The sequence below is a fragment of the Typha angustifolia genome, chromosome 7, assembly GCF_048772165.1.
Source record: "Typha angustifolia cultivar Huaian chromosome 7, ASM4877216v1, whole genome shotgun sequence".
Classification (NCBI taxonomy): domain Eukaryota; kingdom Viridiplantae; phylum Streptophyta; class Magnoliopsida; order Poales; family Typhaceae; genus Typha; species Typha angustifolia.
In genome coordinates this window covers 6162220-6189878 of record NC_133245.1, presented here as the reverse complement: position 1 = coordinate 6189878, position 27659 = coordinate 6162220, and the positions used below count along the sequence as shown (strand labels likewise).

General features: G+C 37.0%; 1 protein-coding gene across 1 annotated transcript; it reads left to right on the top strand.

Moving 5' to 3' along the window:
• Positions 1–24865, top strand: LOC140763957 (tRNA-dihydrouridine(47) synthase [NAD(P)(+)]-like). Its single transcript, XM_073102349.1, has 10 exons — positions 1–362; positions 2389–2505; positions 2617–2853; positions 5326–5599; positions 5723–5976; positions 13126–13398; positions 13500–13781; positions 14182–14302; positions 24118–24287; positions 24375–24865. The coding sequence occupies exons 1-10, from the start codon at positions 90–92 to the stop codon at positions 24471–24473; spliced, it is 2100 nt and encodes a 699-aa protein (XP_072958450.1). The 5' UTR covers positions 1–89; the 3' UTR covers positions 24474–24865.
• Positions 24866–27659: the final 2794 nt, after the last annotated feature.

The window sequence follows — 27659 nt, the reverse complement described above, 5'->3', positions numbered from 1 at the left end:
TTGGTCCCGCGACGGAAAAACCCTACATCCTCTCCTCACGTTCGAGTCTCTTACCTCACTTCTCCCTCCCTCGGACTCGTCCTCCGCCAATGGATGAGGTAATCGATGCCAAGCCGGACGAACCCCATTCGCAGGCTCCTCCCAACTTGCGCCCGACTCCGGAGGAACTTGTGGCTCGTGCTGTGGCGCCCGTGAAGGCCGAGTACCTTCGTCCGCCGCCCGTGAGGTCCAACGAAGACGAGGCAAGGAATGGACACCCCGACGAGGACGACGACACCAAGGAGAAAAAGATCACTCTTTCTTCTTCAAATGTCGTCAAGGAGAAGAAGTCCAAGCGACAGCTCAAAAGAGAACGCAAGCAGGTGAGTGGAAAATATCTGCAATCGCCTGTTCTTAGATACGACTGAGTAATTCGCCTACTTTCTGGTGTTTGAAGCTTCCGTCTTCTTAGGGTTGGTATCTTTTTTGCCTTGGCGGGTAGAACTTGCATATTATTGGTGATCGATGCCTGTTCTCACATAATTACTTGGAAATTGGCCTCCTTTCTGGTGTCAAATGCTGTCTTGTTCCTAAAATTGACATTTTGTTTGGTTTATTCATAGAACTCAAACAATAATTGATGTTCTTAAACCGATGCCTGTTTCTTAAATGCCCACCTGGCAACTGGCCTCTTTTCTGGTGCCTAACGCCGCCATCTTCTTAAAGATGGAATTTTGTTTGGTTTCCTTGGAAGAACGTGGAAGCCATATCCTTTTATTAGTGGGACTACTTGGAGAGCAGAAGAAAAAATATATCCCTAATGCATCTCAAAGTTCATGCGACATAATCGACTTACACTGAGATGATACAAATGCTGATTGGCTCATTAAATACTAATATAGAAAACTAAACTCAAAAAGCTCTCATGCTATTCTATTTTCATGATCTTATCTGTTTAGACAATGTCAGGACTCCTTCAAAACTTCAAATTCTTCCTCAATAACATTTCATGGTTTTGAGGAAATTAAAACGGTTTGACTGTTGACTTGTATTGATGCTGAAGTGATCTTGAAGTGTGGGTGCAACTCAAAAAACCTATTTCTGATTAATTCTTCAACAGGAAATAAACATTCTAATATTGAGTTCTCATTAGCTGCTAAGGATGATGATGTAAGATTGAGTCTTGAGTATTTGGAATACCTTTGAGGATGATGATGCAATATGTATACTGTTCCAGCCTACTACGCTGCAAAATCTGCCAGATCATACTGGTCACTGTTGTTATCTGTTTGCACTGGTATGAGGAGAAGCATTATGGAATGTAGGTGTTTAACTGCTAGCTTGCTTCTTGCAAACTTCTATTATCTATATATTTGGATCTTGAAGTTCTGCATAGGAATTAAGATGCTTGATGTGGCAGGAATTACTAATATGTTCCGTAGAGATGTGTCATCCAATGCTCATTAGAAGATCTTTATAATCATATATGTACACATACACATGTACATCTGGAGGAAATATGGAAAATAATATTTGGTTCACTACAAGCTCCAGTATGTTTTTCTTGCAGCTATTAGATATTGTTCTGCTGCTTGGATTTGAAAAGCTTCTGTATCTGGTATTTAACCATTAAAATGAAGGAACTTTCACTTTCAAGACTCATTTTGGTGACTTTGAATTGCAGCCTACATCTTGTCTTTGTTCACTTCCATTTGTCACTTTTTCTTATCATTGTAGGTAACATGTGGCAAGGTTTAAGTTAGTTTAATAGAAATTTTAGTAGATCTTTTTAAAGTATCATGTCGGAAAAGTGATGAATTTATTTCTTCATAAAAGATTCATAAAACCATAAAATTTTTATTTGAAGCTTTTCTTGAGATGGAGATCTAGGAATAGATTTATGTTTAATTATTAATAGAAAAATACGTCCTTAGATTAGACAGTAAAAGGTATTGGAATATTACTAAAGCCTTTGTAGGTATCCTGAGTGATTTATTTCAACATGTACATATTCTTGAAATTGTTAAAATAGCAGCCATAAGGATATAATCATAAACATGACAACCATAAGGATACCTACAAGGCTTGTGGCCTATACTTTATTGAAAATGTTAAAATGTCAACCATAAGGATATAACCATAAATATGACAACCATATATGCTTACCATATCCCTTTTTGTTGGCTACATTTATCTTCTGCTTCATCCCTGTTCACCCAGTGAATCTGACCATCAAAGAAGAGGGCAATAGATGACAGTCTTCCTTGGCACATCTTTCAGACTGGTTTTGGTTGAGACTTCGGTTGTATCACATCAGTTTTGATGAACTTTTAAGTACAGATGCTAGGTTATTAATTGGATGCTACAAACTGTATATGATGACATCCTAATCCAATATGCAATGTCCAGGAACAAAATTCTGTGGTACATATTTGTACAGAAGTAGCAAGAAGCGGAAATGTGGATTCATGCCCTTATGGTGGTAATTGCCGTTTCAACCATGACTTGAATGCATATTTGGCTCAGGTTTGGTTGTTTATGTCTTTCATTCATATTGCATCTAATTACTGATTATATGATTATTGCACAAGTAAACATCTGTTTTGTAGATCTAAGCCTGAGATTCCATACATGCAGAAACCAGCTGACCTTGAAGGAACTTGTCCATTCATCGCTTTGGAAGAGCCATGTCCTTATGGAGTAACTTGCCGATTTTCAAATACACACAAGAATAACATCCCTTTGGGATCTCATAATATTCCTAGGAAGCGTGATGAGATCAATGTTTTAAAAAAAGATCTTCAGAAGCTTTTGTGGAAGAATAAAGTTAGTTTTCCTAAGGCAGATGCTCAACTCAAAATTCTTGGGCTTAAGGTATGTGGATATTAAGGATCTCACTACTTACATCTTTTCTTGAACTCAAAAGTCATTCTGATGGTGGTTTCAGCAATAAATGAGTCCAATCCAGCAACTTATTTGCTAGATCTCTTTATCTGGAATGTTCTGGCTGTGAATTTTCCATTTTGGTTGTGGCTCGATTTCCTAATATATCTTTGCATTATTCTGGTGGAAATCTAAGTTTAATTTAATGCCTAGCAATCCCATTTTTCACTGATCTACAATAGCAAGCAAAAACTCATTTTAAGGCCAATAGTCATGGTTTGAAGTTTTGCCAAGACTGGACAATTTCAATGGAAATTCATTGCAGAAACTAAGGCAGAAACCATTGATCAGGCCAAAATGCAAGATTATTGATTCTGACCTTTGTTTCAGAACACTATCAGCTAAAACCAATGTTTTAAAAGGTGGTCGACCGCAGGTGCAGGCGGCCACCTTACCGCCTAGAGTCAAGGCAGAAGGTGGGTAGCAAGGCAGTTTAACAATTTTTGCATAAAAAAATTATATATGATCTATTTTTATGTTTTAATATTGATTTACTGTACAGATTACAGAATCAGCAAGATAGTAACTTATTAATACTAACTAGTTAGTAATAAAAAATTAAAAATAGTAAAAAGTAAAATAGTTAATCACCAAACAGTAATTCACATTTCAAATTCCTCCTGTTAATTCACATTTCAAATTCTAATCAGCAACTATTTACTTAATTAGCAACCAATTCCTCCGAGGCTCTGATTATAATGCAAGACAGTGGGAAAAAAAAATTCAGAAATCTTAATTCACAGCCTCATTAGCATTTATCAATTAATTCTTCTAGTTATATTTTGAGATGGGGGAAAAATACCATTGGTGGGAAGAACTGAGAGACATTTTGCTTGCCGCCGCCAATCATTGTCGGTCGTCCACAATAATTGGTTGTCGCTAACAGTCACGTTAGCTTCCATTGTCACTAGTTGCTGATCGTAGCTGCTATAGAAGATGATTGAAATTCGAAAGAGAGGTTTAGGGTTTTGATGGTTTGATTCAAAGAGAGAGAGAAGAGAGTGTTTTACTATTTTTATCTTTATCTATAATGGTTATTGGTTAGTCGGTCGGATTTGATCCATTAAACTGAATCGGATTTGCTTCCAACTCGATAAAATTTATTAAGCGGGTTGAACTGTTAGCTTGCCAAATCACATTTAAGCGCCTAGGTGGCCTCCCAATGTTGTAGGCTACTTTCTACCAACGTCAATCGTGATGGTTGGGCGGCCACCATGGACGCCACTATAAACACTAAACCAATTCTTTTGGCCTATGTTTTTTCATTTATATTTTTAAGGAGAAAAAACAAAACCAACTAAAATAGAAACAAAAAAATTGAACCATGGCTAATAATTTCCACAAATCCTCTTCTCTATTTGTTAAAGGAAATTCAGAAAATTCTCCTTGCTATCGATACTTTCGCTTGATGCGGATCGGCTTGGGGGTACTTGAGCTTTGGTATCAAATTGATGCAATGTGGATAGTTATAATACCAAATGATACAAACCAATGATAGAGGCTGGCTGTAGGTGCAGATGATAATAGAGGTGGAGGTTGATTAATTGATGGAGGTGGCTTGACAAATAATGGTTGTGATGGTGGCTTGTAGATGTGGTAGATGGTTGAAGGCTATGATTGACATACAACTGTAGCAAAGAAAGATGAGAGGGGAGAGATCAGAGGCAAAAGAGATGCTAGGGCTAAGAGATATAAAGAGATAGAAGAAAAAAGTAATATATTCAATCATTCAATGCATGCCTAAGATATAAACTATAAGACCCTATTTATATAGAATAATTAAACCTATCTAAACTGGTCATCAACTCTTTTTTGAATTGTAACTCTATTTCGTGAGTCTGAATCTAAAGAAAGTCCGAATAGAAAATGTGTAGATCATGACATCATGATCTAATCCATTTGGTTTCATATTATTCATACATTGTATGAATATTTTATGATTATTCTACCAAAACAGTGCAGATTGTAATTTACTGCAATTTAGGGATTTACACTAATTTTTAATTCAGACTCAATTCTGATTTGGATCGTATCTTTTCATTTTATCATTGATGAAATAGGGTTTTTGGGCTAGAAGGAAATCATAAAGCTTGAAGCTTGTTGGGTCGGGCTTGTGTTTAGAATTTACCTTAAAATCTATTGGGGCTGAACAGATCCAGCATGGCCTGGAATATTTGTAAGCCAGGGTCATGGTCGGGCTTAAGATCCAAAATACTGGGAATTCAGACCTAAGGTTGGCTAGGCCAGGCCTGGATCATGCAGATCTCTTCAGTTGCTAATCTGCCAGACTCTTAGATAATTAAATTACATCTCTGCATCATTTCTGTTACAGTTCTTTTGAAATTAGCTGTATGAGTTGCTTCTCTTTTCTTTTCATTTTTCTTGAACAGTATTCTTCTGCAGGGTCCTAACAGAACGAAGGAAAAATCAGAAGTTGACCATGTGGAAATCCATCAAGATAATCTAGATGGATCATATGATCTTCACGGAAATGAGAAAGATAAGATGCTCTGCAGCATGGTTGAGAAACTAGAATGTGCTCCAACGGTGTGTGTAGAACAGGATTGTTCAGATGATGCCTCTGTTATGAATGGCTCATCTTTAATTGATGAGTCAAGACCTTTGAAGAAGACAAAGAGTCAAGTTGATGAAAATCAGGAAATTGATATTAGTAGCGGTTAGTTTTTAATTAAAATTGCTCTTATTTAGTGAAAGTTTATCAGATTTGGTTCGAATGCTTGAGATTCAAAGTTTCTTATTTTGACAACACTTTCTGACTCAGTAAATGTTTTATGGACAGGTGCATCTTGCACTGAAATAGATTTGAGAGATACTAATGAGCCAAATAAGCCATCACCTGATGGATTGAGTTCATGCAAAGTTGACCTAATTGTGAAGCCACATCCACGTGAAAGAAAGCTTATTGATTTCAGAGAGAAGTTATATCTTGCTCCATTGACGACTGTCGGCAATCTTCCTTTCAGAAGGGTCTGCAAAATTTTAGGTGCTGATATTACTTGCGGAGAGATGGCTATGTGTACAAATCTCTTACAGGTTTGTCCACTGAGATGTTCATTTTCCTTACTATTTTTCATGAAATATATGTATATTACAGAAAATGTGAATATTTTAAAAGCACATCTTCCTTCAAACCATAATTAATTGAAGTACAAACAAAAATTCATGTTGTCATTTGAATGAATGTAGGAGTATCCTATGCATGAATAATTATATCTCTCCCTAAGTAATTTAATCAAGAATGTAACTAGACTTGGATGGCTTCAGATACGTCTCTCGTGAATGAAGAATATATGGTCCTTTGCTGTACAATACAAAATTCATAGTGGAGGAAAGGGAAGGTTCTTTACCGGAAGAAGTGTTTAAAAACCAGGAAATTGGTGAAATACTGCCCTTAGAAGATCTATGAAGCGTAGTTTTGGATATAGGATATGGATATATTGATACGTCAAATATCAAAAATTAGAAATATGTTACACTAAAGATACACTAGGAGTATATACAAATATATGTATGTGTATATATATATACATATATAAAGGGTTAAATAGATTATACCCTTTTTTAATCCTTTGAAATCTTTTTGTATCACTGTACCTCCTTGCATTTTTGACCAAGTTAATCGTTAGATTTTCCATCTTACTTTAATGGGCCTTGTTAAATCACTCTACCCCTTTGAACTTTTATTTTGTATCAGCAAGTCACCTTAAATTTTCTCTCCGAGTACATGTTTATTTAATAGAAATTGAGTTATTTAAGTGATTTTGTCATTTCTGTTCACAATGTTCATATTTGGAGTTTAGTCAAAAGTATATTGAAGTGTAATTATTACTCTGCCCTTGTTATCTCCTCCAATATATCATATAATCATGGGTTATCTTTATCATTTAATAATCTATTATCTATTTATTTGATCTATGGATAAAGGGATCTTTATCAAAAACATAATTTAAATTAATTATCTATGTATTTTCTGCTTTTCTTCTTAAATTTTTCTTTTTTAATCTCATATTGTAATAATAGAAAACTAACTTATCTAATCTTTTATGAATAGGTTGTGTGTTTTGGTGTGGATTAAAGAAAAGAATCTATCTTCTTTCATACTGTGGTAAAAATAGTTCGACTTAAATAGACTACTATTTAGTTTGAGTGTTATGAGATATAGTTGCAATAATTTTAGTATTACTGAATTGTTCAGCTTTCAATCTATATTTCTCTATTTAAAATAAAAAATGTATTATATATATACTTAGTAAGAAACTTATTATATTGAAAGCTAAAATTTGAAACAAATAATAATAAAATTATTTAATTGAATTATAACTTCTTTATCGCAGAGAATATGTTTATAAATGTTGGGCTCAAGCCTATTGATTATCTTTCTAACTCCCAACAAGACTTTAGTATCATTATTAATATTTGTAGAGAATTGAAATATTGGATTAAGTAAAAAGTTTAAAATTTGTAAGCATTCAAATTTATAAATATTCATAAATAAAAGTAAATTAGTAATTTAGTAAATTAATAGCATGTTTACTAGCAGCGTGTATATCTCTATGTAATTGTTTGTTCTATTTGAAATCAATTATTTTGCATTACTTTTTATAACTTTTGCCTATATTTTTTTGTTATGTCCATTGCCTCGTATAAAAAACTCATCTCATACTTGCCATCACTGCCTACAAGTCGTAATACCTTAACAAAAGGCTCAAATACTACAGTAACAATTGTAATACTATTCCAAAATATATTTCCAAGAGCCATATTTTTCATATTTTCATCTAAATTTTTTTTTTAGATTTTATATTCATAATTTTTATAGACTACTTCTGTGATGTAAACATTCGTATAATATTATTTTTGTAGTGCATGATACTCTTCAATGCTTCAGTGGCAGATCTTGTCAGGCTGCATTTGATGATCTCCCTACCACTAATTATCTGCTTAAGTAAATTAAAAATATAATCATAGTTGTATATAAAATTTGTCAATCTCTAGTCTTCATCTACGACCATGTCAATTTTGGACTCTTTGGTGATATTCTTTAACATGAGGTCAATACAATGTGCATTACATAATATTTAATATAAATGAGGTTTTCTTATTATAAATAATATAAGTAATTTTTTAGTAGCCTTATAGTTAGCCCCATTATCAGTAACTAGTTAGACTACTAATTTTTCATCTACTTTTCTTACCACCTTAGCTATCAACTGACAAATATAATTGTTGTAATCGCCCACGAGAAAGTAGATCTCAATCCACGTCACGATACTGGACAGAACTTTCAAAGGCACTAGGGATCGATCTAACCATTGAAATGATTTGAAATTCAAATATGTTATTTCTTTGAAAGTTAGGAACCAACGCAATCGGAATCTCGTCGATCGGGCAGATAAATCAAAAGATATGAGAGAATAATAATTAAAGATCAGGAGATGGACATGGATGATGGAAGTTGGTGATATGGTTAGGGTTAGGATTATGGAAGATGATAATGGCTGTGGTGGATGGAATGATATCTTGAATAAAATGAGGGGGAAGAAGAGAATTTTTAGGTATGGCTAGTCGCTGGAGTGAGGAGGAAGAAGTGACGAAAGATTAGCCTCGGCAATAGAAGGAAGCTTGAGGTGGATATCGAAGGGGAGGAAGGAGGGAGAAGGTTGACTCAAGCTTAGATGCATAACAAAAGCTCCAATAATCAATAATCCCAAGGTGGCTACTTTTTCACATATTTGGGGGCTGGCCAATCGTCTAAAAACCTTAAAGAAACTCTAATATGAAACAACTTAACTGACGGGTGTTTGAACGTCCTTTAACCATGTTCAAATGGCCAAAAACAGTATTCTGTATATGCGAACATTGTGCAAGCGTTTGAACGCACCCGCCAGAAGTTGTCTTATTTATATCCGAAACAAAAATAGAAAATGATTCAATTCGAAGCGGGTTAGTCATGTTCAATCTGTATTTTGATCAAGAACTACAACAACAATCTGTATTTTTAAAATGAGCAGTAGCATTTACAAACTTCAGAAATATTATTCTCATGCCTGAGTACACCAAGAAATTAATTATATTTTTTATATTTTGTATAGTCCATCCATCAAGATTAGTGTACAACCAAATATATCTCAATGTAAGTATGAAACTTATCTATTTATAACTTAAGATATTTAGTAGCAATATCATTTAAACTAAGAGACGGAACACCAGACTTTACTAATTATAGCATTTACTATAATGTGACAATAAGAACTATCAGCTATATTAAAAGAAATATGGTTGTAGAAATTTTTTTTAAAAATAGCCCTACCAATGTGTTTTGCATTTTTATTTCCTTTAAAAGCTGTTTTTATAGAAGTCTATGTACGACCTCGTTTCTCTGAATATATGTATCCATTGGTTAAATATTTATAGACTCCATTGTAACACCAGAAGTTTTAGGGGTAGAATTGCTGTTTGCATATTCTCTTTCTCCTTATATATGAATCATTGACCCTATTTATTGTGTAGATTATTTATTTTTCTTTTTGCCTATTAAATGAGCCAAATATGTTTTATAACTTCCACAACTATTTGAGTGCAAATTGCAATATTTATTTCCTTTCTATACCAGTTGCATTTAACACATTTTTTATCTTTACAATAGTACTGTAATGTTGCCACCTGATGTCTGTATCTAGTGACTTGTCTTTTGGAGCTATTTCAGTTTTCACTACAAGTAAACATAAACAAAAATAAAAATAATTTAAATATTTAGAAAATAAAACTCTCTCTCAATTTTTTTTGATCTTTTTGCTTCTCTATTTATTCTCTGCCCCCACCCTCCCCTCTCTTTCCCCTCCATCTCTCTCAAAAAAAAGTTCTAAATTTTTTAATTTTTTTTCTCCATTTCTTCTCTCTCCCTTCCCTCGTTCTCTCGTCTTCTCTTTCCCTCTTAATACCACATCCTCTCTCTCTCTCTCTCTCTCTCTCTTAGTAGCTGCTTGGCAGCAACATAAAGAAGTTGAAGCAGCTCCTGCAATAACAGGAAGAGAGAGAGGGAGAAAGGAAGGGAGAGAGAAGGAATGACAGAGAAGAAAGAAAAACTATAAAGGGCAAAAAAAACTCTGGACGGGGAACATTGCCGAAGGTCTACTCGATCGTAGGTGGTGGAACTGTGAGAAAGAAGAGAAAAGATAATAGAGATAGTGTGAGAAGGCTGGAATTGATGTCCCCTGGATTAGATTTGGGTTGGATCTAACCCATCCTATCCCGCTCGAATCCGACCCATCCTAGCTCCATTTCAGGCGGGATTGGTCGATACAGCCGATCCTGCCCGAAACATATCGGCTGCTACCCTAGTCGAAACCAGCTGAAATGGGGGAATATTGGTAAAATGTATATAACGTATATATAAATGTATATGTAATTATGTATAGGTATATATATACAAATATGTATATATACATATTTAAGCACATCATTATCAGAAGAGCTAGTCATTTATTGCTAATTGTTAGATACTCTTATTCAAGGTTCCTAGTTTTAACTAATCCGCATCCTACATTGAAACAAGCTTATAGATCGGTTTTGGTGGGGTATCGATTGGATTAATTGATACCCAATCTGGATCGGACGCATTTTGGCCAAATTTGCCAAAACAACACCGTCTGATAAAAAAAACTCGGATACTAGTCACCTCATCTCTTGAAAAAACCATACTGAAGCCTTTCAATGATTCGTCAAATTAGAAGTCTGACAAACTCCTACTACAAATCCAGCAACACTGTCTTTGACAAACCTCAAGTAATTTTGTTTTCTCTCTTTTTATTTTTTTGGTTTTTCCATTTCTTTTCTCCCTGGATTCTCCCCACGTCATCTTTTTCTCTGGCAATCTCCCCACCTCTTTCTTTCTCCAGCAACGTCCCCACCTCTCTTCTTTTCACTCTCCCTCTTTTCTTTCCTCTCTGTTCAACAAGAGAGAGAGAGAGAACAATTTTATTCTTTTAGACTTTGGACACTTAGAGAGAGCACATGAGAGAGATTGTAGGAGAGCGTTTGTAACAGAGAGATAGAGAGAGTTAGTGGGAGAGAGATAGAGAGTGAGTTTTTTTTTCTAATTTTTAGATTACTGAGCAATTCATATATTCATTTTTCTCTATTTTTTTAAAAATTCCAAGAACTTTCTTTTTTTAAATAATTTTTTAAATTTTAATGTATTTAAAAGATATTTTGATATGAAAATCCAATATTGATATCCAATAGATATCATTGTTTTGGGCGGCCGATCTCGACATTTGGAACTTGCTTACATTAATACCAAAGAACAGTGATCTATAAATTGTGCGTTGATTATGCTTTTATGGCATGAAATCCTAAAACGATTTCCTCTAGATTTGAGTTCATAGATCATGCATATTAATAATATCTAGGGTTAACTTTGTTTCATATATAACCTTGAGCTAATAGATTACCTCTCTAATTTGACTTTTCTTCATTCTTGAACCCTCAAAAGTATCTAAGTATCCTTTTTTTTTTCAAAATTATATGTGAAGGAAGTATGTGACACTTATCCATAAAGTATTTGACTATTATCATATCTGATAGAGTCATTGTATTGAAAGGCGGTCCGGGATGGTAGTAGTCATCCCACCATGTAGCACCTAGGAGGAAGGCGGGCGACAGAACGGTCTGGCATTTTTAATATATAAAATAAATAAATATGCAGTTATATACTAATATAGTGTATTTATAAAAAAATTATACTACTCCAAAATACTAAATAGCATGATTAAGAATATGAAACAATCAACTACCTAGCATAACAGATTAAGTGTAATTCAACAATCAAGAGTTCAAGATAGTGAAATGTAAACCTTGATTTTTTAGGAATCTTAATTTACAAATTACTTAGCAATTATTTCACAAACCAATTAGCAATTATTTCTCCTATTAGTTCCTCTAGCATAACAATAATTCAAAAATCAAGACGGTGAAAAAAATTTAAAATAACTAGTCCGCCAATGGGAAGGAGTAGGAGAGAGTGAAAGTGTGAGGCGAAATATCATACCATTGTCTATAATTGTCTACTGCTTGCCGCCGCTTTCCATAGTCGTTTGCTGTGGTTCACACTCCACAATCGCTCAGGAGAGGATGATCGTGAGAGAAAAAAAGACTAAGGGGCGATCAAGAGAAGGCGGCAAGAGAGAGAGAGGAGATGGGTTTAGGGCTTGTCAAGCGATAGAGGAGATCGAGAGAGGAGAGTGAAGAGTTATTTTTTTATCATAACAGTTAATTACCAAGGTCTTTTTTTAATATAACAGTTAGTTATCAACTTATCTCCCTCTGACCTGAGAAGAAGATCCTATCCGATCTACTTATTAAATTGGCTGGCTGAGCTGCCTGCTCACCAAAGTGGGCCGCCCGGCCCGCCTAGCAGTTTAGCGCTTAGGCAGGAGCCCATCTTGTTACAATGCATTTCAGCTAAGTGGGGCGGCCGGCGGCCATTGCATCGCACCGACATGGCGGGTGCCGAAACTACCATTGAAGACACTGGATAGGGTACCCCACAAGATATGGCGAGAGTTTTGAAATATCCGTGATTCTTAGTGAAGGATCTTCTTTCCTTAGCTGGTGCTTTTATATGCATAATCTTGAAGTCTAGTGGCCATGCTTATAGCTGTACAATTCTCTACTTAGATTTCCTGTATGTTCAAGCAGCTTCAGAGTGATAAATATTTTGCTCTGTTCATTGCTGAAGAAGGGTTTCCTGGAAATATTTAGCTTTACTGATCTGAAACTTCAATATTTTGATTAAAATTTTCTTGCTAAATAAGATAAAAAGACATCCCACTGCACAAGGCTCCCACTTACATAGGGTCTGAAGAGGGCGGATTTATGTAGCTTTCATTTCTGCTACTTGATACATACCTCAATGTAGTGCAACTATGATCAGTTGGGAATTGGGATTAGCCCATTCTCTTAAGTTATATCTGCTCAAATAATTGAACTCGATGAAAAGATAGGAACTTATCCTTGTGCATGTGGTATAGATTGAATTTTAATCTATGGCTATTGTTTGTAACTTTGTATAGCCATTTTAATTTGTTTGCAGAATCCATATAAATTTAGACAAAATTTTCTGATTAATTATTTTTGAAATGCAATTTCCCTTTTTAAGTGCAAGTTCTTTCTTTGCTAAAGGGGCAAGCTTCAGAATGGGCATTGCTGAGGCGACATTCATCAGAGGATATATTTGGAGTGCAAATATGTGGGGCTTATCCTGACACTGTAGCTCGTACAGTTGAGCTTGTGAGCAGTGAATGTTCAGTTGACTTTATTGATATCAATATGGGGTGCCCGATTGATATAGTTGTCAACAGGGGTGCAGGGTCTTCTTTGCTTACAAAACCAATGAGGATGAAGAGTATTATTCAAGCAGCATCTTGTACAACTGACAAACCTTTAACAGTTAAGGTAGAATGCCATTTGTGACTATATTTGTCGGAGCACTCCATATAAAATGAATTAAAATGGGATGTTATGATCATTTTGATCTCTATTTGTTTTTATTCTAGGTGCGGACAGGTTATTTTGAAGGAAGAAACCGTATTGATTCTCTGGTTTCAGACATTGGTGATTGGGGAGCCAGTGCACTGACAATACATGGTAGATCACGCCAGCAACGCTATAGCAAACTGGCTGATTGGGATTATATCTACCAGTGTGCACGGAAGGCCCCTGAGAATTTGCATGTTTTAGGAAATGGTGATATATTTTCATACTCTGACTGGAACAGGCAATTTGCCAACTGCACTGAGCTATCTAGTTGCATGATTGCTCGAGGTGCTTTGATTAAGGTTTGTTTGTTTTTTTTCCTTTTCCCCTTCTGATGATTAGCATATACTTAAAAGGACTTGATCAGGCTACCAATAGTTGTGAACACCTTCACCAAGGATGTCTTGGTGAATTCACCGAGTCAGAGATGAAAGCTGATGCCCTTGTTAAATGGCACTTGTTCTTGTGTGTTACAAGAACTTCACTGCAACTTTGCAGATATGTATCTATATGCTTTCCTTAGTGCCATCAGCAATTTTGCGGATTTTGTAGCTACATGCTTTTTGTAGTGCCATCATGGACTGAGTTCTACTCCAGCACTTTTTTCAGCTCAAACCACTTTCTCTGATTAGAGTTTTGCTGTGTTTCAAAAATCTGCATTATATTTGATTATTTTTCTGATTAAGAATTTACTCTTCACAGCCATGGATATTTACTGAAATAAAGGAACAAAGACATTGGGACATTACTTCTGGCGAGAGGCTTAATATTCTGAGAGATTTTGTTCATTTTGGTCTAGAGCATTGGGGCTGTGATACAAAAGGTAGGTAGTGCACCCCATTATACTGGTTCAGCATTAAATCTTTCTCTTTTTACCCGGAATGCTGTACTACTTGCTTCTGAACTTTGGTTGCATAGAAGATGGACTCCAGTTTTGCCAGTAATTTGTAATGAATAATTAAACTCTAAGCTTGGTTAGTACAGTACCTTTTTCTTAGAAGATAAAACACAACTGGAGAACCTTCTTCATCATGTAATCAATTATCCTTGATACTTTACTGTATGTGAAATATGTCAAGAAACAGTAGTCTGGAGCCGCCCAGAATGAGGAAGTGAAACCAATTAAATATCAGTCCAATCGAAAATAAATCTATCATTTACGCTTTGACACTAATGCATGAAAACAAGCCAGATCTCTGATGAAATGCCTTAGGGGACAAACAAATGTAAAGAGATCTGTTAGGTTTGGAGTCTCTTATAACTACTCAGTATGTTAATATCTCCTGCTTGTCAGGAACAATTTGATTTTTCTATTATGGAGATTATAATTTTTTGCGTACCAATATGCAGCAGTATTATATGAATGATTAAATTGGACATAGAAGAAGCCTCCTTGTTAAAGGTAAGCAAGTATAGGGTTAGCAATATATGTTATTTGATCTTTATAAGAACAGTGTCTGGTTTACAAATTACTAAAGGTTATGGAGATTCAGAACTCTGTAGAGCTTTATAACTGTATATCTTTAAAGGGAAAAGGTCTCTACATTCGCCTTGGCTTTATACTAATTACATGAGTACATGACTACTCTTAGTTCTGTGCTGCCAACAGATACAAAATAACTGAGAAGCTACTCAGATCCTTTTAATGTTACATCTCCTTAGCATTTAGTCTATTTAAGTTTTGACATCTAATAAACAGTGGTCTTTTTAGCTGCCTCTGTTGGTGTGCGCGTGAACTGAGTTGTTGGGAAGAGTCTAATTAGTGACTGACACTCTTTAATGTTAACGTATCTTGACTAATATTTACTTAATTTGTGCCTGGACTGTGGACAACCTTTATAGCCAAGAAGAGTACATATTACTTTATCCTTTTCCCCATTGAGTTGAACTAAATTGGTTTTGCGTCCTTCAGAAAATATTGGAAATTTGATTAGCTATGATGAGATGCAGCCCTATCTGCACTAAAATTAGAACTTCGGTTAGTAACTTTTTGAAAAATAAAAGGCTAACAAACTGTCCCACTTTCTTTGGGCTAAGTGGATGAATTGGTGGTAAATACTTTTCATTTTTGGCTATTTTCTTTTCCATCTTAAGATAGTTAACATCTTTGTATGACCAATCCTCAATATGCAGTAGAAGTGTTTCTCGAGTTGACTATAAAGCCCTTCTAGTTGAACATGACCATTTTCAGATGGCATGATAACTTGTACTGATCCTACTTTGAATTTTCAGCATCTTTGGATTCAGCGCATACTCTTTGCATCCCCTTTCTAATTTTCCACTCAGGTTTTGTCACGACCCAAAATAGGAATCATGACCGACCATGCATCTCAATATGCTTGAGATGCACGAAGCCTTAATAATACTCTCTACGTATACGATGACAAAATAAATAAATAAAATGAGAATGTGCTTGTTTAAAATTTTATTACTAATTGCAATCAAAATAAAAACAATGTTAATGTTTTTGAGTCTCTAAACTAAATAAAAATAAAAAACTTCTAATCTAAAGTACAAAATCTAAAATAGCGTAAAGGTAAATAGGTGAATCCTAAGTGGAGGTGGAATCCGGGTACATCTCGCTCAGTCGCCCCGCTGACTATTACCTGGAATAAATAAATAAATACAAAAAAAAATAATAGAACCCATGAGCCAACAGCTATAGCTCAGTGAGTGGAATCCACTCGAAAACCAAATAAATTTTAAATCATGTTAATGCTGAATAAATTAAACTAAAAGCAACAATATCCATCACAATATGCAATAGGCATGCTCTCTAAATAATAACAATGATAATAATAGAGAGATGTCACAACTTGTAACCTTGCACATTTTCAACATATTAACATCTTTTTGATATTTATACTGTCATATGTCTCAATGGGTCTAAACCCTGTGGATCTACATCATCTAGAAGTCATCTCGAGATGACGCTCGGGACTTTTCTTCATAGCTGATCCGGTTAGGGTCATCAGAGGGTATCACCCTGTGATCAACACACTCTGTCTTTTCCTCTAACCGTTGAGAGAAGTTAGAGTCACCTAGGAATTTTTTTTCATTTTTCTTAGGACTGTTCCCTAACCCCGCCAGAGTCACCTAAGAAAGTCACCGCAGTGATCTAATTTAGGACTTTCCTCTGGACTTCCAGATAGACTTGATTCACCACGAAAAATCGCAAACGATTTATACCGGGACTGTTCTCTAAGTCGTATCAATACTAGTCTCATTTTTCTTTTCACAAATTTCAATATTAGTACGAAGTATGGTGATGCACTGAATATAATAATTAAATGCACACAGAAAATAAAACAATTAAATTTTCGCACGTACGGATGAAATAAATAGATTTGTACACAGAAATTGCAACAATTTAATTTTTACACATAAGGGTGAAATAAATAATTTGCACACAGAAAATTTACATGTTCTGACAAAAAATACGAAATACAATAAAATAAACATGTGAGTGAACCCACTCACCTGAGTCTAGGCAAGACAACCGAAACCTCAAATCTCTAGTTTACGTACTAGAATTCACCACCTTAAATAATAAATAATATTCAAATTTTTAATTTGAATAATAACAATATTTTTAAAATTTAAAAACCAAAAAGAACTAAAATGGGTTTAAAATTACCCATTGGATTGGACTGGGCTACTGCTGGCCCAGCCCATTCAAAAAAATTTTAAATTAATCGGGTTGGGCCGAGGCCCAGCCCAAAACTAGGTGGACTGGGCTACGGGCTAACCTAGCCCACCAAACTTAAGTAGTTCGATTCGGGTTTGTGGATCTGAAATCCAAACCCGAACCGAACCCGACTTAAAAGGAAAAAGGGGGTTGGCTCGGGTTTCACCCGAGCCCAGCCAACCCCTTCTTCCCTTTCGCGGCCGACGCGAGAAGGTGACTGAGGGAGAGGGTGATCGCCGACGACCCCATCACGACCACCCTTCAACCTCTCCTCTCCCTCTCTCTCTCTTACTCTTTCTCTGACGTCCTCACGAGGTGGAGGAGAACTCATCACCGACAGTCGACGCGGAAGCCAACGTCGATCGGAGCCACGAGGGCCCTGTAGAAGACATCTCCGACACCAGGCTTGGAGCACGAATCCTCCGGTGACGATGCGGTTGCGACTCGAAACCGCCGGCCGGTCAGATTTGCCGACGAGGCTAAATTCCGCGAATTATGTATATCTGATTTACCTATTTAAATTTAAATTAAACTAGAGGGATGAGAGAGGGCTCACCGGGGAGGAGTGTGGTGGTTCCAATTTCCTCCGGCGGTGCTCCGGCGATCCGATCCCACAGCGACGACTCCGACGGTGAGGAAGAAGCGAAAAAAGGGAGGAAGGAGAGAGAGAAGAGGGCTGGGGGGGTTGAGGAGAGAGAGGATTAGGGTTAATTTATAGATTAGAAGAGGATTAAATCTAATCCGATTCGGAATAGATGAAATCCCTTCTTTTCCGCGCTTCCCTGCGTACCGGAGAAGGGGAGGGGAGGGGCTGCATGTGCACCCTCCTCTCTCAACCCAAATATATATATATATATATATATTTTTTTTGTTCTAACAACTATTCCCAACAAAAAGAAATTTCGTCCTCGAAATTAAAATGAGCGTAAGGAAAAGATAAAAATAATACCGTAATAGACGCTATGAAGATTAAGGAAATAGCTTTGAATGCTTTTCCCTCATTTCATCTTCACGCTCTCAAGTTGCTTCCTCTGGCTTGTGGTTTTGCCATAAAATCTTCACGAAGGAGATTACCCTATTTCGAAGAGTTTTTTGTTGAGTCTCTAGAATTTCCACAGGTTGCTCTTCATAAGATAAGTTTTCTCGGATTTCCAAAGGCTCGAAATCGATCACATGGTCTGCACTAGGCACATACTTTCGCAACATAGATACATGAAAGACATTATGCACTTTAGATAACCTAGGTGGCAAAGCTATTTGATAGGCCACCTCTCCAATGCGCTCTAACACCTCAAAAGGTCCAATAAAGCGAGGACTCAACTTGCCTTTCTTACCAAACCTGATCAATCCTTTCCAAGATGACATCTTTAGGAAAACCATGTCACCCACTTGAAACTCAAGATTTCTTCTCCGATTATCAGCATACCTCTTTTGACGGCTATGAGCTGCAAGAAGCTTTTCTTTAATTTTGACGATTTTCTGAGTGGCATCTTGTACTATATCAGGTCCCAATAACTGTCTTTCACCAACCTCAAACCAACAAAGTGGAGATCTACATTTCCTACCATACAACGCCTCGTAAGGTGCTAACCCCAAACTCGAATGATAGCTATTATTATATGAGAACTCCATGAGTGGAAGATGATCATCCCAATTTTCTTTCCATTCCAAAGAACATGCTCGCAACATATCCTCAAGGGTTTGAATAGTCCTCTCAAATGGTCCATCAGTTTGCAGGTGATAAGCTGAACTGAATCTCAATCGTGTGCCCATAGCTGAATGAAGGCTCCACCAGAATTTAGAAACAAAACGAGGATCTCGATCAGATACGATAGACAAGGGTGCGCCATGGAGTCGAATAATCTCTCTATCGAGTGGAAGACCAGGTAGATCTTTAGGAAAAACATCTGAAAATTCATTTACCACTTGAAGTTCATGAATCTCCTGCTCTACACGCTCCACGCCCACTACCGATGCCAAAAAGCCCGGGCATCCTTTCTTCATTAATCGATTTGCTTGGAGTGCTGAGATAATACTGGTCGTAGGAATCTTTCGCTCACCCTGGAAGAAAAATTCTGGCTTCTCCGGGATAGAAAATGTGACCCTTTTCATTCTACAATCCACTATAGCATGATGTGCAGATAACCAATCCATACCCAGTATAACATCAAAATCATGCATGTCTAAACAAATAAGGTCTACTGGAAGTTTCTGACTGTCTATCTCTACTAAACAAGATCTGCAGATAAGATTTAAAAGTACGGTCCTCCCTATGGGTGTAGTCACTACTAAATATGATTCCATAATCTTAGGTGCAATAGATAATAAGGAGAGAAAATCAGGTGAACCAAAATAATGAGAGGCTCCAGAGTCAAAAAGAACTTTAGCTGGTATGGAAGAAATAGATAATGTACCTTGCACCACGGATGGTGAGTGCTCAGCTTCTTCCTAGGTCAAGGTATAAATTCTAACTTTATTCTCTAGCCTCGCTCCTGGGTTTCCGCTACTTGCTTGAGGCCTATTGTTCGCTGTGCCAGACTGGGACGGTCGATACTGTTGATCCTGCTTAGAAGTCGGACGCCATCCCCCACGTGGTGCTCTGCAATCTCTCGCTAAGTGGCCGGGTCTCCCACAGTTGTAGCAGCTTCGTGGTGCTCCATTGCACCCAACACTAGACAAATATGAGCGTCCACATCTCGTACAATTTTTAGGCTGACTCTGTTTGGGACCTCCTCTAGAAGGGTTTGGTCCACTCCCGACCCTCAAGGGCTGTCCAGACGATTGACCACCTCTGTTTTGCTCCTGGTACCTCCTCGGCTTCTTCTATGGATGTTGCTGTTCTCGTTCTTGGCGAAGCTCCCTAATGTTTCTTTCGGCAAGGAGTGCCTTAGACACCATTTCTGGAAGTGTCTGACACTGGAATAGTGATATCCTATCTCTGATGGCTGGCCGCAACTTACCCTCGAAGAAGCTAACTTTCTCTTCCTCGCTCGCTGCTATATGTGGAACAAATCACAACAGTTCGGTGAACCTCGCCTCAAAATCCACCACTGACATGCCTCCTTGTCTCAGCTCAAAGAACTCATCATGCTTCTTCTTCTTTAATGCCTGAGGATAGTATTTCTCAAAGAAAATCCTTTTAAAGTTTCCCCAAGTCAACTCCTTCTCTCATCCAATGTACTGGCGCTCAATCATCTGCCACCAATGCTCTGCCCGATCCTCAAACATATAGGTCGTCAAAGCAACCTTTTGATCCTCTGAACAATCCAATACTCGCAATATCTTCTCGATTCGCAGCTGCCATACCTCCGCTTCAATCAGATCAGTGATCCCTCTAAAGGCAGGCGGAGATGCCTTTAAAGTTTTTTCAAACACTATACCCCTATCTAGACTAAAGGACCTTGACTCTGATGGGGCCGGAGTCGGCGATGACTGTCCTCCAACGGCCTGAAGAAGGGTCTGTAGCACTGATACCACGGTATGAGTAGTAGGAACTGGGGCAGGAGTGGGGATCTGGGCAGGTGTAGGAGCAGTTTCCGATCCCAAACCAGGAATAGCAGTAGGTGCAAGAGCTGGCGCTTGAGCAGGAGCCGGCTTTTGCTCCCTACCCCGGTCAGGAGATAAACTCTGGGCCGCAGCTCTTTGACGACGACGACGCGTATACATATTGTCCCTTCAAGATTTATAATGAGATAAGAATAATTTTACTGAATATAACAAAAATTTCATAACGAACCTGAGTTGATGCCTCCGGACCTCCACACAACTCTAAAGGTGATTTAGGATAACACAAATTTAGGCTCTGATACCAACATTGTCACGACCCAAAATAGGAATCATGACCGGCCATACATCTCAATATGTTTGAGATGCACGAAGCCTTAATAATACTCTCTACGTATACGATGACAAAATAAATAAATAAAATGAGAATGTGTTTATTTAAAATTTTATTACTAATTGCAATCAAAATAAAAACAATGTTAATGTTTTTGAGTCTCTAAACTAAATAAAAATAAAAAACTTCTAATCTAAAGTACAAAATCTAAAATAGCGTAAAGGTAAATAGGTGAATCCTAAGTGGAGGTGGAATCCGGGTACATCTCGTTCAGTCGCCCCGCTGGCTATTACCTGGAATAAATAAACAAATACAAAAAAAAAAATAATAGAACCCATGAGCCAACAGCTATAGCTCAGTGAGTGGAATCCACTCGAAAACCAAATAAATTTTAAATCATGTTAATGCTGAATAAATTAAACTAAAAGCAACAATATTCATCACAATATGCAATAGGCATGCTCTCTAAATAATAACAATGATAATAATAGAGAGATGTCACAACTTGTAACCTTGCACATTTTCAACATATTAACATCTTTTTGATATTTATACTGTCATATGTCTCAATGAGTCTAAACCATGTGGATCTACATCAACTAGAAGTCATCTCGAGATGACGCTCGGGACTTTTCTTCATAGCTGATCCGGTTAGGATCATCAGAGGGTATCACTCTGTGATCAACATACTCTGTCTTTTCCTCTAACCGTTGAGAGAAGTTAGAGTCACCTAGGAATTTTTTTTCATTTTTCTTAGGATTGTTCCCTAACCCCGCCAGAGTCACCTAAGAAAGTCACCGCAGTGATCTAATTTAGGACTTTCCTCTGGACTTCCAGATAGACTTGAGTCACCACGGAAAATCGCAAACGATTTATACCGGGACTGTTCTCTAAGTCGTATCAATACTAGTCTCATTTTTCTTTTCACAAATTTCAATATTAGTACGAAGTATGGTGATGCACTGAATATAATAATTAAATGCACACAGAAAATAAAACAATTAAATTTTCGCACGTACGGATGAAATAAATAGATTTGCACACAGAAATTGCAACAATTTAATTTTTACACATAAGGATGAAATAAATAATTTGCACACAGAAAATTTACATGTTCTGACAAAAAATACGAAATACAATAAAATAAATATGTGAGTGAACCCCACTCACCTGAGTCTAGGCAAGACAACCGAAACCTCAAATCTCTAGCTCACGTAGTAGAATTCACCACCTTAAATAATAAATAATATTCAAATTTTTAATTTGAATAATAACAATATTTTTAAAATTTAAAAACCAAAAAGAACTAAAATGGGTTTAAAATTACCCATTGGATTGGGCTGGGCTACTACTGGCCCAACCCATTCAAAAAAATTTTAAATTAATCGGGTTGGGCGGAGGCCCAGTCCAAAACTAGGTGGACTGGGCTACGGGCTAACCTAGCCCACCAAACTTAAGTAGTTCGGTTCGGGTTTGTGGATCCAAAATCCAAACCCGAACCGAACCCGACTTAAAAGGAAAAAGGGGTTGGCTCGGGTTTCACCCGAACCCAGCCAACCCCTTCTTTCCTCTCGCAGCCGACGCGAGAAGGTGACTGAGGGAGAGGGTGACCGCCGGCGACCCCTCACCGGCGACCCCATCACGACCACCCTTCAACCTCTCCTCTCCCTCTCTCTCTCTTACTCTTTCTCTGTCGTCCTCACGAAGTGGAGAACTCATCACTCACAGTCGACGCGAAAGCCAACGCCGATCGGAGCCACGAGGGCCCCGTAGAAGACATCTCCGACACCAGGCTTGAAGCACGAAGCCTCCGGTGATGATGCGGTTGCGACTCGAAGCCGCCGGCCAGCCAGATTTGCCGACGAGGCCGAATTCCGTGAATTAGGTATTTCTGATTTACCTATTTAAATTTAAATTAAACTAGAGGGATGAGAGAGGGCTCACCGGAGAGGAGTGTGGTGGTTCCAATTTCCTCCGGCGGTGCTCTGGCGATCCGATCCCACAGCGACGACTCCGACGGTGAGGAAGAAGCGAAAGAAGGGAGAAAGGTGAGAGAGAAGAGGGCTGGGGGGCTGAGGAGAGAGAGGATTAGGGTTAATTTATAGATTAGAAGAGGATTAAATCTAATTCGATTCGGATTAGATGAAATCCCTTCTTTTCCGCGCTTCGCTGCGTACCGGAGAGGGAGAGGGAAGGGGCTGCACGTGCAGAGCACGTGCACCCTCCTCTCTCAACCCAAATATATATATATATATATATATATATATATATATATATATATATATATATATATATATATATATATATATATATTTTGGTTCTAACAGGTTTAGTCAGTATAATTGACAAAAATCATGTGAACATGGCTTCATGATAAGTAGAAGCATAAACTGATTCAATAACCTCGAATGCTTTTGGGTTGGCAATTGACATAGAAAGTTTAAATTTGTATCACAAGATCATGTATGGTTGCCGATGGTGTGCCTGAATTAGTCATTTACACTGGTATTCCTATTGCTTTTTGTATGTGCAATAAATTAGGTTATCTCCTAATGTCATTTTTCAAAGATCTAGCGAAATCAATTATTCCGCTATGTTGCATATGATGCTTCGACGGGCCATTACTGCAGTTGTTCATAATACGTATTCTGCCATGCAGAAATTACCTTCATTCACTAATTAATCTTCTTTCCACCATGTTTTTAGAACATTCTGTGGTATATGAGCCATCATTAGATTAAAATGAAGGAAGAAAGTTATAGTCATGGTCCAAATGCAAAGAACAAAACTTCATATCTTAACTATTTGGTTTACTTGATCCTTTTTATCATCATCTATGGTGTCTCAAGGAATTACCTGACCAGATTATTACTATTTCTTAGTTATGCTGGTATTCTCACCTTTATTAATTAAATAAAATTAATAAACTTTTCATCCATTTTGTTTAAACTGCTCCTTTTTATCTCTACCAAATTGTGTGGCACTCCCACTTCTAATGATTACTCGCACTTAAACTATTATATTCAATAGTTGAAAGTTTGAAACTTTGAATTGATGCCTCTTCTGGTTTGGTAAGGAGATAAGTATAAGCAATTATATGCTCACTTCTCAGGTGTGGAGACAACACGTCATTTCTTGTTGGAATGGCTAAGTTACACATACCGGTACATACCAGTAGGCCTACTGGATGTTGTTCCCCAACGCTTAAATTGGAGACCACCTAGCTACTTTGGTCGGAATGATCTTGAGACCCTACTGGCCTCTGATTCAGCTGCCGACTGGGTAAATCTTCTAGTTCTTATCTTGTGTACAGTCTTTTATTATGTTATTAAAAGTGAATCTTGACTTAGTTCCATTTATTTATCACAGATTAGGATCTCTGAGATGTTGCTTGGCAAGGTTCCAGAAGGCTTTAATTTTGCGCCAAAACATAAATCCAATGCATACGACCGTGCAGAAAACGGCTGATTAGGGTTATTACCTTGTGTGATGGCAGTTCTGTGCATTTTTCTCTGAGCCAGCTTGCCATCAGGCCTTCATAGGCTCTCAGGGTGTTTGGCTGGAATGAAGCAGCACAACTTCCAAGTGCCTCTTAGTTACTTCCATTCTTCTACATTTCTGCAGAACAAGGAAAATTTTGATAATTAACAGAAGCTCTAATGTATTTTGGATTGCAATTGTATGATTACAGGATTGTTATTGGCATTCTATATGCCGAAAGGTTTATTATTTCTTCCCTGGACGTCGGAATCACTATGCCGCTGATCGCAGCCCAATGATGTAATTTTTGACAAGGAGTTAGCAGCTAATTTAGTTGTTAAATGACTGGATGAATAAATTGATTTATTTGTTTTTCCTTCTACCATGTATTGCCATTTCTTGGAGTAAAATCTTGAAGTACTGTTACTAAGTAGAAAATTTCAAGGCCATATAAACAGAGTATCATACCTTACAATGTGCTCGCTGCCTAAAGATAATGTTATGTACCTTCAGTTTTGCCAATCCAAAGATATATATGGGGTTATGTTTAACACGAATTAAATGCAAAGCAACGAATGATTGTGACTATACATGGGTTAAATAATTCTGCATTTTTTATCTGTCTTTGAGGAATTCCTTAATTTAATACTTATTCAAAATGAGCCTTCGTTTTACCGATTTGCTTTTATACTTAAAAAGCCAAAATAGGCCGCCATTATAGTCTAATAGTTGAGTTCTTCTGGTCCAGTAGTTTAATTTTAGCTCGTTTTAATATTGGGGTTGATATTTAATTGACCTTTTTATTAGAGCACTATAAATATAGAGAGAAGGGGTTAGACTCTTTTGTGATTTTTCATTGGAGTGCTATATATATTAGGAAGGGCTAAACCCACTGGGGGTGGCCAAGATTAAGTAGACTTGATAACTCGATATAGTAATTTGACTTTTAAATGAATTTGGATTTAGTCTAATAGGGTTGGGGATATAAACATGAATTAATTTGTTTATAACTCGACTTACTGATCCGTTTATAACACAAAAAGATACTCATTTATAATTCAAAAAAATATATATAACTCATTTATAATCCGAATAACTTGTATAACTTGTGCTACTCGATAACCTGTGTAATAAACATATCCTATTTATATCTAGAAATTCTAATCTATTTAATAAATCGGTTATATTTGTGTTGGTATTATCATAACTCGATCGGATTAAAGTTGAATTGAATCAATCTTTATTCAAGCTGAAATAAGGTCTAATATAACGGTGAAAATATAAGAACTAATATAATGATATTATGAGCCTTTCAATCTTTATTCATATTAGTCATACATATTTTATGTTATATAATATTAAATACTATATTATTAATTTTGAGCTTTATTGAGCTGAGCTTGATTGAAACAACTCATGATCAAGCTCGACTCGAAATTAGTTTCAAACATATTATGTAGATCAAGCTTGAACCAACTCATCTTCAATTCAAGCTTGATCGAGCTTTAGCAACCGAAGCTCTTAGCCAGCTTGGTTATTTTGGCAGCCCTAGAGGCTTATGTGAGATGCGGGAATCTCTCGTAGTAGCCGAGCTTTGTCATGGCGATCGAATTCACCATGTTAGAAAAGCCTTAAACATTAGAGGCTTGCTATCGAATTGTCTAAATTTTGGTCTCGGATAGGATAATCCTTGGGGAATTCCACTAGGTCATGAAAAGTAGGATCTTTTGTATGTTCTCTAGGAGCCATCTACTTCACGGTGGATGCAATCATCCATTTGTCACTTGAGAGGTATGTCGAACTAGAAAAGAGGTAGCTAGCAGCACTTGTTCTTCGAAAGTATATTCTTTAGCTTGAATTGTGGCCCTATGAATTATGCTGATTAATTAAAGACTGAATCGATTTTACCTTCAACGTTCAACAACTTGGGTTTGAGTATTTCTTAGTTCATTTTGCACCGCATTTGTGGTTGTATCATGAATGAGAGTCATTGAATCCTCTCGTCCTTTCGTTTTCACTTCAGATAAAGGATTATGAGGTAAGAGTATTAGGTAATATTTGATTCCGAGTGTCTGGTTCATCAATTTCTACTAGTGCTGATGACATAGCAAGGGAAACATATTGTGGTCTTAACCTTTTCATGATTGCCAAATGACTCGCTCTTCTATTGGATGCCTTGTGGGCTTAAGACCCAATTCTTGTATGTCTCCTTATATGGTATCCCTTGTTCAAGAGGTAGAACTTCTTTGTTGGCAACAATGGCAGAGTTGAAAGGTTCTCTGAACACTTTTTGGCCTTGTTTGTTTGAGTTCAAAGAACCCTTGAATTAGTTCAAGGACCCTTAATCTGGTTCAGTAATTAAACATCTGTTTACCTTTTTTATATTTAACCAAGTTCACTCTAATAAGACCAACTAATCAAGTTTGAGGCTTAGCTTCAAACCAAACATAGTCTAGCTTTTGAGATAATCCGGATGCCAATTCAGTAACGAGTCTTCAATGTTACGTGATTCAATTCTCAACATCCAGCACTTCCGATCAATGATCGATTTCTTTGAGGTATTTATCCTCTTCATTCTCATCTATAGGACTTTTGATGCTCATCCTCTTAGGTGTTCTAATTTGATGAAGGCAGTTGCAGCTCATCTTTGTTGTGCTTTAAGTTTAAAGTGCTTGAATGGAATAAGCCTAGTCGTTTTGATAATAAGGAGAACCAGAAGAATGATGAGGGACTCCAGTCCTAGGAATGCAGTACTATTGCCCTTATAAGGCTTGCAATCAAAAGACCTATTACCTTATACTTGGATATTGAAATACATGCATGAATTGTGCGACTTAAGTAAGCCATAGCAGACAAAGTACCTGGCCGGCGATACCGTGCTCATGCCGTAACTTTGCATATACTAAGATTACCAGGCCATCATCAGACAACAGAAATTATACAACAATTCAGCACAAACCGGTCCTGAATTCAGAAGAAGAATCCTCACCTCAGCAAGCAAACCTCCTTCTGACCTACAGGATAGGCAGCAGATTCTCTATTCTGGTTTCAGGACTTTGTGTAGTTTCCTATATCTAAGGACTTCATTCATACCATAGCCAACCAAGCTAAGTAGATTGGATATCTTCCAATTTTATATAGGCTAAAAGAATTAATGCACTATCAGCCAATAGA